Source organism: Lytechinus variegatus, chromosome 5, assembly GCF_018143015.1.
Source record: "Lytechinus variegatus isolate NC3 chromosome 5, Lvar_3.0, whole genome shotgun sequence".
NCBI lineage: Eukaryota > Metazoa > Echinodermata > Echinoidea > Temnopleuroida > Toxopneustidae > Lytechinus > Lytechinus variegatus.
The window spans coordinates 14,782,124-14,795,327 of NC_054744.1; the positions used below are offsets into that span (position 1 = coordinate 14,782,124).

Here is a 13,204-nt window from a genome sequence, read left to right on the forward strand (position 1 = left end):
AACTAATGAAATAAGTATAAATTTTTGTTTTTATAATGTTGCATTAAAGAATGTTACCAGGTTGAGAAATAAGAAGATGAATAGAACACCGGATAGAACATTAAGCCCATGTGCAACTAGTTATAATAGGCAAATTCCCAATGTCAGCATACATGGGATAATGGGAAGCGGGGGGTGCTGATATGCAACTCCCCAAATTTCCTTGGGGGTGCTGCATGTATTATTCTCCATATGCAGCACATTTTTATTCTTTTTATTTTTCAAATTTCTCGGCAACAATTTGATTTTCATTATGTAGTGAAATTGTGAAAACCTTTTTTTTATTTGCATTACTACCCGGATCGTTCAGGGCCCTGAATGTCCGTTTAGGCCATTGCAGGGCGGCCAACTCCAAATTAGTTTGAATAAAATCCCGGGGGGGGGCACTTCCATTGACGAGTGGATACCATGCGCGACCACGGGTTCTTGAAAAGCACCCTAAACACGTATTTTCCATATTCTGAAAATGCAAGTATTGGCGTGTGAAACCCTTCCCTTAAAGGACAAGTCCACCCCAACAAAATCTTGACTTGAATAAAAAGAAAAAATTCAACAAGCATAACACTGAAAATTTCATCAAAATCGGATGTAAAATTATGACATTTTAAAGTTTCAATTCATTTCACAAAACAGTTATATGCACATATCGGTCGGTATGCAAATGAGGGAACTGATGACATCACTCAGTATTTCTTTTGTTTTTTATTTTATGAAATATGAAATATTTTCATTTTCTCGTAATTGTCATGTGAAATAAAGTTTCATTCCTCCCTGAACACGTCAAATTCCATTGTTTTAACATTTTGTGCTTCAGGCAAGGAGGTCCTAATCATCAAATTCGTAAAAATTGAAATATTGTATAATTCAAACAATAAAAAAACAAGAAATAGTGAGTAAGTGACATCATCGACTCTCTCCACTGGCGTAAATCCGTGTTGATGGGGGGGGGGGATGACTGAAATATTTTGGCTTTTTTTTTAAATCAGGTTTTTAGATCATTGCACTCAGCAAAATTTTTGAATCACTGAGTGAGCGCGCTCAGTTGCCAGTTATGCTGCGGACCTAATAGAGACATTTTAAGGACAATGTCATTAAACGGATCTCACTGATGAAATAAAGCGAGTGCGAAGCGCGAGCTGAATTTTTTTATATTCACATCTAAAAAGGGACATTGTAATCAAATTTGTGTAATCATGATAGGTACCTGCATCGCTAAACAATGCGAGCACGAAGCGCGAGCTGAAGTTTTCGTATATTTTGACCCCAATTTGAACAGCAAGATATTAAGGAATATATTTCAGGAATCCACACAGGGTATGCATATCTCACCATAGTCATCTAATGCGATTGCCAAGCGCTTGCTGATTTTATTAGAATTACATCTGAACACATGAAACACTTTTTTTAGTCATTGCAATCACGATTATCGGACGCATCTCACTAATCAAATATTGCGAGCGTGAAGCGAGAGATGAAAATTTAGATAATTCAGACCTGAAGTGGGGCATTCTAAGGTTTCCTTGTAGGAATTAACTAGGACCTGCGTATTTCATTAAACAAATGATGCCAGCGCGAAGCGCGAGCTGATTTTTTATATTCAGATCAGAAGGGACATTTTAAGGACTGATTTTAGGAATTCATGACGAGCAGACATATCTCACCAATCCACTAATGCGAACGTAATCACGGACAGGAAATGTTTCTGTACGAAGACCTGAACATGGGGCAATCACTTTTTGAGTCATGAAAAAGAAGCATTATGTAACTACATAAAACAATGATAACTCAAGTGCTAGGAAATATGTTTGGTTTATATTGACTTGAAAACGGGATGTTTTAGTACAACAGGATTATCTATCTCGTTAAACAGACAATGCGAGCACCAGGAATAATGAAGACGCAGGCCCTGGGCAAATTATGTTTCATAAAGTTGATAAAAATGTTTCTCATGCAATCAATATAACATTATAATGAATAATATTTTTTTTCTTTCCCACTACGTTTCTCTTCCTTTCTCCCTCTTTTCTCCTTTTCCCCATTTTTTTTGTGTATCAGCCGAAGGGGGGGGGGGCACGTGCCCCATGCCCCCTCGTACGTCCACATGGCAAATACCCCTCGAATATTATTATCTTTTTACCCCATGATGGTTTAATGGTTTCATTAGAGATTACATTCAAAATCTTTTGACATTCCATCTTAATCCCTTCCCAAAGACCCCAACATTGATGAATAGGATGAAACGGGGGTTTCTCTGCAATGTTATGATAAGGACAGAAGTATTTAATTTGGAAATGGTGAAATGGCTCTAAATTTGCATTTTATGATTCAATAATATTGTTTTATTTGTTCAACGGTATTTCATGAAGAATGTTCACCAATAAAACGATTATCTCTTGTGATTTTTTTCTTCATTTCTTTCGTAAAAAGTGGGGGGGGGGGGGTGTTTGTACAGGCCATCCCCCCCCCTCCTTGAAAAGTGGGGCCGGGGGGATATACCCCCATCACCCCCGGGATTTACGCCAGTGACTCTCTCATTTGGATGTAACTGGCTCCTTCATTATAACTAATTTAAGCGAAACTTTGAAATGTCATAACTTTCTTATTTTAAATCCGATTTTGATGATATTTCATCATTGTGCTTCTCTGATTTTTCTCTATTGGTCAAATCAACAGTTTTCTGAGGTGGACTTGACCTTTAACAAGTATTGGAAACAAATTACTATTGGCAAGTATTCCCAGGGGAGCGTTTCATGAAGGGAGTTTGTCCGACAAGTTCTGTTTTATCCGACAATTACCATAGTAACAGTACCTCTCAGCCAATCAGAATCAAGGAAAGATGTCAGATCTGACAACTTGTCGGACAAAAATGTTGATGAAACGCTCCCCAGAACTGCCCCTAAACAAAAAAAAACAGCGATGTATTTTCCATTCCAAAAATGCACCCCTTAACAAGTATCGGAAACAAAACGATACTCTTACAAGTATTCCCTGAAATGAACCACTAAACAAGCATGTCACACGTCTGTCGGTAGTCGGTTTTACCTTTAGACATCATTAGTACGGCCTCAACTTCCACACCACGCGCAAATCGGACTCTAAACACGAAGTGTTGGGGCAAAAAGGATGATCCTTTATAAAACATTTGGATTTTGTTTCATCATCCCCGCATATTTGACCCTAAACACATATATTTTTCCGAGCGAAATAGATACCCTTTTTTCAATATTTTTGTGTTTTTGACACTCTTATCACGTTATACGTAACGTGCCCTATCATGAAAAAGACATCATTTTTACGTGTTTTTGGGGGTCGCGCATGGTATCCACTCGTCAATGTAAGTGCCCCCCGGGAATAAAATGGGCCTAAAATTTTCACTTATTGTAAGTAACTAATTTCCATACACCGAGCCATGCAGGAGTCCTTCAAAAATTTTGGTCTCTTACACAGCTGGATGATAGTCCTACACAGAAAGCTATTGATCCAGACTGAAAATGATTATAAATATAAATAATAAAATATATAAAGATTGAATGAACAAAACGCTCACTGGGCAAAAATCTGATAACAATGAATTTAAAATTTATCAATATTTTTGTAGCTATATATGTATGTATGTATCAGAGGGCGAATGGTACCCGGGTAATATAGGTAAAATGCCCAGTGGGAACCATTTTAGTCCATTGGAATAATGTCAAGAAGTTTGAGAAATTCCAAGTATACTCCCCGCTTAGTATAAAAATGTGATGTTTATAAATGTTTTAAAATTATAACACTTAGCCTTTAGAAATTTATACCATTGAATGTTATTGAATTGAAGGGTGGATCAAAATGATTAGATTTTCTGGCCTATAGTAATAGAAACTAGTAATATTATTTCTATGGGAGACACGTACCAGGAAAGAAGTCAAGTTGGCTATTTTTAAGCCACAAATTCGCGCCAGTTGATTTGGAAATGTATGTTAGGAAATGTTAATATCAAATTATTTTTTTTCCACATATAAAGCATTTATATTGATTTTATATTTCTTATTACTTGTATTCATTTTTTTATATAAAAATAAAAGCGTAAGATTTATTTACTGATATTCTGGTACTCTTTCAAGCCTCCATTGTAAATGAGCCTGTATTTCGTAACATTCATATAATATATGGCAGCTTCCCGAGCTTCAGCGCTATTCTGCTCACAATTCTTAAAAATGAGTCAATTAAAGCCATTTACTCGGTGCAGTGGTGAGTTATGACCATCTTCGAATTGAAGTGCTTCTTTTTCTGATCCTCATTTTTCTGGGTTGTCTTTTTGAGTGTGTTTATTCCCTCAGTGCTTCAATTCAATTCCATGCGCGACAATTTGCTTGTTATTTAATTTTACAAGGGAATACCCACATGTACATATCTGTGTAAGTTAGGTAATCACTTGTTCACTGCAAGCAACCACCTAGACAGCTGGCAGCCGTCTGTTTCGAGGAGTTTTTTAACATTTTTTTTTTCAATTTTTCCTCGTACACAGACGGCTCGCTATCGTGCACGCACCATTAGGGGACTTGCAATGCAAAATCCCCCCGTCGGGGCTCTTCAATTTTTGTCTTTAATGAATAAAAAAATTGACAATTATTGCGACCAAAATGCAAATTAATATTCCCTCTTGGCATTAATTGCCCAAAAACGGAGAAAAATCAAGTTACATGTAAAAGGAACAAAAACAGTGACTTACCTCGGCTGTCACGCAAATTCACTTCCCCGTTTTGTCCGATCTTAAGTACATAAACATATGGCCATTGAGTCCCCTGTACAGATCGCGCTAGAACTTCGGTCTCTGTATTTGGTGATGAAGCCAACGGAGTTCAGCTGAACAACCAACATAACAGAGACCGAAGCTTTTGGTCTAGCAACCACCTAGACAGCTGGCAGGTGTCTGTTTCGAGGAGTTTTTTAACATTTTTATTTTTTAAATTTCTCCTCGTACACAGAGCGACAGACGGCTTGCTGTCGTGCAGCCATGGTGGGGTCACTCAATATGACTTGGGGACCGCATGACCGTTACCAAAATCGCGGGAAAAGGGGTCAATTTCACGGAACGTCCGCGGACAGAACACTCCTCGAAGTAGTGAAAATAGGGGTGCTCACCGTCCTCGATCTGATGGAAATAGGGGTCAGGAAAAAGGGGAGAACGATTACGGGAAGTAAAATCCGTCGCCGAGTCACCAGCCGCAGAGGGCGCGTGCATCATGCTCTGTATCTTTATATGGACAACTCTACATTTATTTTTACAAAGAATTCTACTTTTCTTATTTTTCAAGAAAAATAAAGTTCTTTTGGATTATTGTATCAGTATGACATGGCTCTTGGTCATCTTTAAGGACTGAGCACTCTGACGCCTGTGTTGCAATTTCCTCTAATGAGGAAAGGGTGTAAATGCCCTGTCCTTGAAATACGGTAAATAGGGGTAAATTTGCGAAATGGGCAAAAGTGTCCTTACAATCTTATAATTAGGGGTGTTTCAAGGTACCATTTTACCGCAATTTTGTCCTTGTTTTGCGTGAAAATAGGGGGGTAAATTTCACAAAATGTCCTTGAAATTGACTGCAATAGGGGGTCACTTGCATTTGTGGTAACGGTCATACGTGTCCCCCTTTGCGGCTGAGTGACCCCACCGGGCGTGCAGCCACAATTTAAGTTTATTTTACTTTTTCTTCAAAGTAACTTGGATGCAATTGCAAGCACATCAAATGCTTTGAAATGGCCTGACCTTATTTTAACCTCAATTTCTTTATGTCGCTAGTTACTGCTGCAAGACATCTGATATTCCCAGCACCACTCAGATGTGCATCATCATCATCGACTGGTAACCAAGGTGATGGAGGCAAACAATCTCCAGAGGGAGCCCCACTTAAGAAGCCATTCACCCCAGTGGGCAAACATGACAACCAGATGCCAGAGAAGCACAGGGATGCTGAGAAGAATCCTTTGGAAGCTTTCCCTGATGATGTGAATCCTGTTACGGGTGAGAAGGGAGGACCAAGGGGCCCGGAACCAACCAGATACGGGGACTGGGAGAGGAAAGGACGATGCATCGATTTCTGATCAAATTTATAATGGACAGACGAAAGTCATGGACATCGAGGCAAGAACTTGGACAGAGACAACAAAGTTCATGGAGAGTATTATATTTTCTTTAACTTATTGGAACCAGAAGTGAGAACTGATGCTTGATTATGAAGATATCTTGATGAATATGATTTTAGAAGTGGAAGAGGATTTATGATTTATTATACATATTCAACGGAAGATGCTTCTGGTGGATTGATATCGATACATAGAGAGTTTGACAGGGAGACAGAAACAGATAGACAGAGATAAAGAGCGAGGGGGCGAGTGAGGGAGATCTTGAAGACTTGAACCATGAACTTTAGCTTTCTTAATTCTTTGTTTGAAAAAACACCACATTCAAATTAACTCAGATGACAGACATGAATGTAAATCATCCATACCATGGTTGAGAGAAATGTTATTCAGAGTTATATGTATACCTTATATGTAAAAGATGTCACATAAGGAGGATATTCAGTCACTTATCCAATCAATCCAATAAAAAAATCAATGAATGTTGTCACACGTTCAGATGTTGATGAATTGCCCTTGTGATTCTTGATCTGAAGAGTGGAATATTGACGGTTCTCGCATGATAGTTTATTACTATACACTGTACTTATATAAGAACAGAGAGGCCTATTATTCTCAGGTTATCCGTCAAGGAACATTCTTAATATAAAGTGTTCCTTTCTTGAAAACACCAAAGGTCTGGTATTTAGAAATAATGGTGTGCTAACCCAGGAACACATGTTTCTATAGGCTGTCAAAAACATAAATAAACATTAATTTGCTTTCCAATGAAGTGCTATCAACAGGTTTTTGTTAATTAAGGATATTTTTTAAGTTAAAGTTAAAGAAATTACATTTGTTGTTGTGCAATTTGAATACTTTTTTTTTAAAGAATCTTGTTTTGTCAGTAGTTGCTAATGTATTCACCTAATAATTAGGTGTGATATCAAGTGCAGTAGGCTTCTATATGACTTTTTGTGTTTTTTTTATTTTTTGTGGAAAAATTATATTACATTATTGTCATATTCAATTTTAGTGTGTATGTATTATTCTGCAAAGTCCATTCCTACAAAAGCATCATCATTGACTGCACTAAGACTTACTTATGATCATTATCTCTCAATGTGTATTCCAATTCCATTCATGCTCTCTGTCCATGTGACACACTGGCACTCACTTTGCAAGACATAGGGGCATGTAACACAAAGCCTAGAAATCATTGTATTTTTTTTATAAAATCGATTGCAATGATTACAATGTACAGTTGAAAGGAAGTTCACCTTAACAAAAGTTTGTTGTAAAGATACTAGGATAAAAAAATATTGGTGAAGGTTCGAGAAAAGTTAAGAAAGTTATTAGAATTTAAAGTGCTTGATTTGTGACCTCGTACAAACAGCTGCCCCATATGTTATGTCATATGAAATGCATGATGCATGATTTATTGAATGTTTCCTAATGACTAAAATATTTTCCCATTCAGGAGTGGGTATGGAATGATTAGAACAATAAAATCATTTACAATTTTTTGGAAAAAAAGTGACATTTCATTGATTTTTTGAAAACTTCCAATAACTTTCTGAATCTTTGGTGGAATTTCCCCAAACATTCACCAATATTTTTTTTATCATTCTACTATTTTTACAATGAACTTTTTGTCAGGGTGAACTCTCCTTTAATCTTGAATATTTTCAGATGTGAAATATGATCACCGATTGGTTACAGTGGAAAAGGCAAACAGTCCCTTCCTGATACCTTGGTCACATTTGCTCGATGGCAGCCGTATGGCGAGTCGAAAACAGTTTTTTGTACCAACTACATATAGGTGGTTTGAATTAAAATTGATAAAATGACTCTTCGACTTGCCGTATGGCCGCCGTAGAGCAAATGTGACCAAGGTACAAGCGATCAAACTGTCACCCTATCTACAATCCTTGGTTTCACGTACATGTAGATGGCTTCATCCAAATCGCCATGGAAGTGATAGTTTGTACTATCGACTTTCACCACACAGTTAGAGACTCTAAATCACCCCTTAATTATGACTTGTCAACAAGAGAAACAGTTTTGGAGACAATAAATAGACCATGAAATTATGAAATCAAAAGGAATGAAGATTTTGTTTTTATTGATCATAGTAATATATATATTCATATAATATTTATTATATAGTATTGAATTATCAATAAATTTGTACAGTTATGACAACAGTTAGATGATAACAATAGTATGACAATGAAACATTTTATAAATTACACTTGAAACTGACAGGAATTTTCTTTCAAAACAGTTTTACAAGTTAAGTAACCAAATGTTAGAAATAGTGGAATATTGCTTTGAAGGAAACAAATTGTGACAATGTTTGAATATATGCAGTGTGTACATTTACTGATTCACTTAATTCATATCAAATTCAAAATGAGAATTTCAATGTGAAAAGTTACAAAACTGGCTATATCTACATATGAATTTACAAAAAATGTGACCATGAATTCATGAAATTCTCCTTTTTTACCCATTATTTCAAAAGGAATCTTGAGTAAAGGAAAAAATGTGACATTCATAAATGGGCATCTGAAAGTTTGCATTTGTATAAAACATTTCATACCCCTTAAGTGTGACCATCTAAATATGTGAAGATCAATATACCATACTTATAGGGAAAATCTGCCTAGCCTCTGTCGACCGATTCAACTTTATTCAGTAGTGGGGCACAGCCGCACTGTCCTCTTCATGCATGCATTGAATATGTATTCATTTTTCTAACTGAATTGTTTTCCATTTAAAATAACAATGTAAATTGAGAGATTTTTGTCCTTGTAATTTCCACCAGCTCATTATTAATCTAAATAATGGTGAGTCTGACTCTATTATGCAAAACATTAATTTCCCTCAAGTTCAATAGATTTTTTTGTACTTTAATTTGACTTTGAAAAAGTTATCTTCCCATGCATTTAATCGATGTTTAAATAAGAATCAGATATGGAGTTACTTGTAGTTGAGCTGCAACAACATCTTCTTTACATGAGCAACACAACTCAACACACCATCACTGAACTAATTTTTCGGGTGAACAGGCATAGTTTTGAATCTACTTATCAACATGCTAATGGTCGTGAACTTCAATTATTTATCGCTTTAATACTGAGAATTTTGATATTTAATACTAGGGAATTGGATATTTAAGGTACTTTTTGAAAAAAATCCTGATATTTAATGTCACTATAGAGTGCATCTTTTTTTGATTTCTTGTGTGTGATAAGAAACTGAGGAACTCATTTGTTTAAGCGAATTCAGACCAATTTGATCCAAAACCATCAAAGGATGTTAAAAAAACAACAACGACTAAGTATACTTCAGAGTGTGTGTAAGTTTGTACCATTGACAACATGAATCACAGAAACATTTACTGAGAGGATTATCAACCATGTGCTGTGTATTTGAGTTGAATTCTGGGGACCGTTTCATCAACCTCTATCATCCGAAAAGTGGTTAGATCAGACAACTTTACTTGATTTTGATTGGCTGGTAAGCACTGTAACTATGGCAACTGCCAGATAAAATAACTAGTCCTTTCCTGAAACACACCATAGGGGTATAAATGAAGATTATCAAAGTCCAGGTCCTAAATACAATTAACGCATAAGCTAAATGCAGAGCCTAGCTAAATTCATAAATTCTTGACACTAAGGGTGGGTTGTGGTACAGTCTCATATGAGGACATACCTAAGAAGGGGCCACAGAACCGTTGGCAGAGGGCACATCATTCCTATTGTGATCTTTTGCATGGTCAGTCCCCTAACTTTCGGCTCAGCCCCCCCCCCCCCCGGCACACTCATTTTTAACATCATACTGTGTGCTCTGCCAAGAATTCTGATTCTAAATAGTGTCTGTAAATGAGGGATTGATGAACACTTTTAACATCAAGTATTCATTTAGCTGCATTTTCTTTCTTGGGAAATGAAAAACAAAATTACAAGACAACAATGATCAATTCATTGCTCTTGTACATGTAAGTTCAAACGAGAAAGAAATCACCTTATCTGAAATAAGTAACTAAATAAAGTTAGCACAATAATGTAAAACTGCTCTAAGATTACTTATTGCATAGGACACTCTTGATATAAATCATTCACACTGTGTTATTAGTGGTTTTACATTTAAATCATTAAGTATATATGCCATATGTTTCATTTGTACTTAAAATATTTAAAGACTGCTTCAAGAAAATAAATTCACAAGAGCGCATGTTCCTTTTTTAAAAACAATTTGATGTTCATTTTAAAAAGTTCCATCAAGAATGGCATGTTTTGGTAGTTTATATCGAGTCTTGCAATATTTTAAACAAATACCACCATGAAACAATTGGCATATACAATTATTTTCTCTGTAATAATGATCCTTGCAAGGTACTAAGAACACTAAAAAGGCAAGATCAAAGTAATTTCACTGAAGGTTCAGTTCATATTTTTATATTAGAAAAAGAATCATTATCCTTATACTATCTTGTTCAATAACTGATCAAACTTTGATGGAAAGCTTCATATTAAATGTCAATGTGAAAACATTTCATTTTGCTCAACTCAGTTTTTATATGCTAGAGATTTAATTTTCATACAAGGAATCATGATTATTTTCTTGTAATTGTCCTATTTTACCAAAAGTTAAAAACTTAATTTGAAACTGTATCCCTAAGTAATAAATTAACAAATATTTGAAATTTCTGATCAGATTGGAGGGGATATTTCTGAGTGAATATGTTTAAAATATTTGAAGAGTAACAACCATTTGCAAACATCTGAAAATATTGGTAATTCAATCGGTTCTAGAGTGAATCCTCTACAAAAAATACATATGACCCATTGTCTACAGGGATCAGACATTACATCAATAATTTGAGAAAAGAGAATTCAAGCAAATTAAGAAATTTAATAAAACGTTTTCTGATAAATGGATTTTCCGAAGTGGAATCTATTTTGAATTTCTTAATATATTCTGGCAAATGATAAAATGATTTACACGCATTAAAACCATGTCTTCAATTTTTTTTAAAGAAAGGTATCGTGATCATTTTTTGGTAATTAATCCATTCAGCAGTTATTCACATTGAAATATACAATTCATTACCATGTTAAAAGAACATGAAATGGATATCAGATCAACATACAGAGTACTTTCATTAATCCTTGTTACTAGTTCCCTAGAAGAGTATTTGAAGCCATCAGTCCTCTGGCTATTTTAGCATTTAAGCCTTCTGTTGAGCAGGCAGTTTTATGAAAGACACTCTCTTAATAATATCTAATTATCAACCATGAGGAAATGAATTTCATCAGTTGTTCCATATGTTTGCAAATGGTTGTCGAGTGATAAATAAGATTTTTTTTTTGCTTCATTGTGGAAAGTAATACCCTTAAGTGGATATGTGGGAATTAATCCTGAAAGTCAGTGATTTATACAATAGCACCTAAATATTCCAAAATGAGTGGATAAATATTGCAACATGATATAAATACATACACATACATATTTACATATCAATAAATTTTGTCATTTGTGAAATGTAATATAGCTTTCTTCTGGCATACATTGTTTCTCTTTGTCAAATACAAGCTAAAAGCACACAAAAAGGCAAGTCAACTTTAAACCCATCAAATAGGGTATACTTCCTCACAAACAAGTACATATACAAAAACTGTACATAAAAATCAACAAAAAATCTTCTGCCCTTACATTATGTCTTATCTGCTTATATTAGAATGAATTCATCTATTCAATATCTGAATGGGTACAAAAGTAAGTTGCCTTCAAATACTGCTATACTTATATGATTACACATACAAATTTACTTAAATTTCTTTTCTCTGGAATATTCCTAATACTACAATGCATGAAAATGTAATCAAAAGCTTTACACAATTGAATCTGGAAAATAAAACTCTATTCTTTTTCTATATAAATTCAAAAACAAAAACAAAATCACCTTTTAACCACAAAGACACAACCATCCAAATCTGTCAGAGTATACTACAAAGCAAGGAATGCTGAAATTGGAAATAATCAATTTTTCCATGTCTAAATCTGAATTTGAAAATATATGTACATACATGCTCAACAACAGATCAAATAAACAAACAAAATTACACATTTAATTCAATACACCACAATTTATCAATGGCAATATATTTGCATTAATTCTAGATAAAAATTTGTACAATATGCAAGACACAGTGACATTTACAACTAGTACAAATGAGGGAAATTATTCATCTTCTTAGTGAAGTAAAAATTATTACATGGTGAATTAATACTCTGAATGTGAATACAGCATACAAGTACTGAGTTCGAAAAAGAATCACAAGTGCGTGAGAAAAGCTGGGCTTGGTCATCTAATAGATACTATTAGCCAGTAGAATTACCCATTTACTGCATAAGCATAGTGAGAAATATGAGAACTTATACTTCATTTTGAAATGTCTGGAATAGAATCATTTCAAACCTTCTCATACATAACAATTGAATAGTCAAAATGTTGAATATAACATGCAAAGTTGCACATTAAATTGAACATACTCAGGCACTTAGATTTTAAAAAGAGTAATGCAAAATTCCTCCAAAGGAAACAACATAATAAAGAAATGAGGTACTCTTTCAGAATATAACAACCGATTTCCCACGGTCTCAGCTCCTCCCTTGATCACCCCCCTCGGATCTCCTCTCTGACTTGAGGCGAACAAACTCTCGTGCCACCTCGTCATTGGTTCGCTGGGATAGGATGCGTAGGATAGTCCCACCCGTGTCGTTGACGTGTAGCTTGCGTCCTAGCGTGCATACGCAGGCGCAGCTTCCGCATTCTACGATTGTGTGGAGCTGAAGTACGCCAATCCCGATGAGGTGGTCTTCTCTGGCGAAGCAGTAGTCTTTCACGCAGAAATGAAGTTCGTAGGAGCTAGGCTCATCCTCGTTACCTAGGATGCTGCAAGGTGTGATGGGATACAAAGGTCAAGACTTTAAAAAAATCCACAGAAAAAATTAAGTCAAAAGAAAATTTATCAATATGGAACCACACGAT

General features: G+C 35.3%; 2 protein-coding genes across 7 annotated transcripts in view; one reads left to right on the forward strand and one right to left on the reverse strand.

Moving 5' to 3' along the window:
• The first annotated feature begins 4,163 nt into the window (after nucleotides 1–4,163).
• Nucleotides 4,164–7,660, forward strand: LOC121415535 (succinate dehydrogenase assembly factor 4, mitochondrial-like). Its single transcript, XM_041608766.1, has 2 exons — nucleotides 4,164–4,269; nucleotides 5,819–7,660. Exons 1-2 carry the CDS (start codon nucleotides 4,188–4,190, stop codon nucleotides 6,118–6,120), a joined length of 384 nt encoding a protein of 127 aa, XP_041464700.1. The 5' UTR covers nucleotides 4,164–4,187; the 3' UTR covers nucleotides 6,121–7,660.
• A 507-nt stretch (nucleotides 7,661–8,167) lies between these two features.
• Nucleotides 8,168–13,204, reverse strand: part of LOC121415537 (protein unc-13 homolog B-like) — a 60,035-nt gene continuing 54,998 nt past the window's right edge. For all 6 annotated transcript variants that reach the window (XM_041608773.1, XM_041608770.1, XM_041608769.1 and 3 more), the window contains one exon: nucleotides 8,168–13,108. In XM_041608773.1, coding sequence (XP_041464707.1) covers nucleotides 12,814–13,108 — 295 coding nt within the window. In that variant the 3' untranslated portion in view covers nucleotides 8,168–12,813. The remainder of the gene's footprint in view (nucleotides 13,109–13,204) is intronic.

What these genes read in the sequence shown, in the direction of transcription:
- LOC121415535 (XM_041608766.1), top strand. Translation starts at nt 4,188, where the DNA reads ATGGCAGCTTCCCGAGCTTCAGCGCTATTCTGCTCACAATTCTTAAAA. An exon ending in GCCATTTACTCGGTGCAGTG is followed by an intron (nt 4,270 to 5,818) that starts GTGAGTTATGAC and finishes TTATGTCGCTAG; the next exon opens with TTACTGCTGCAAGACATCTG.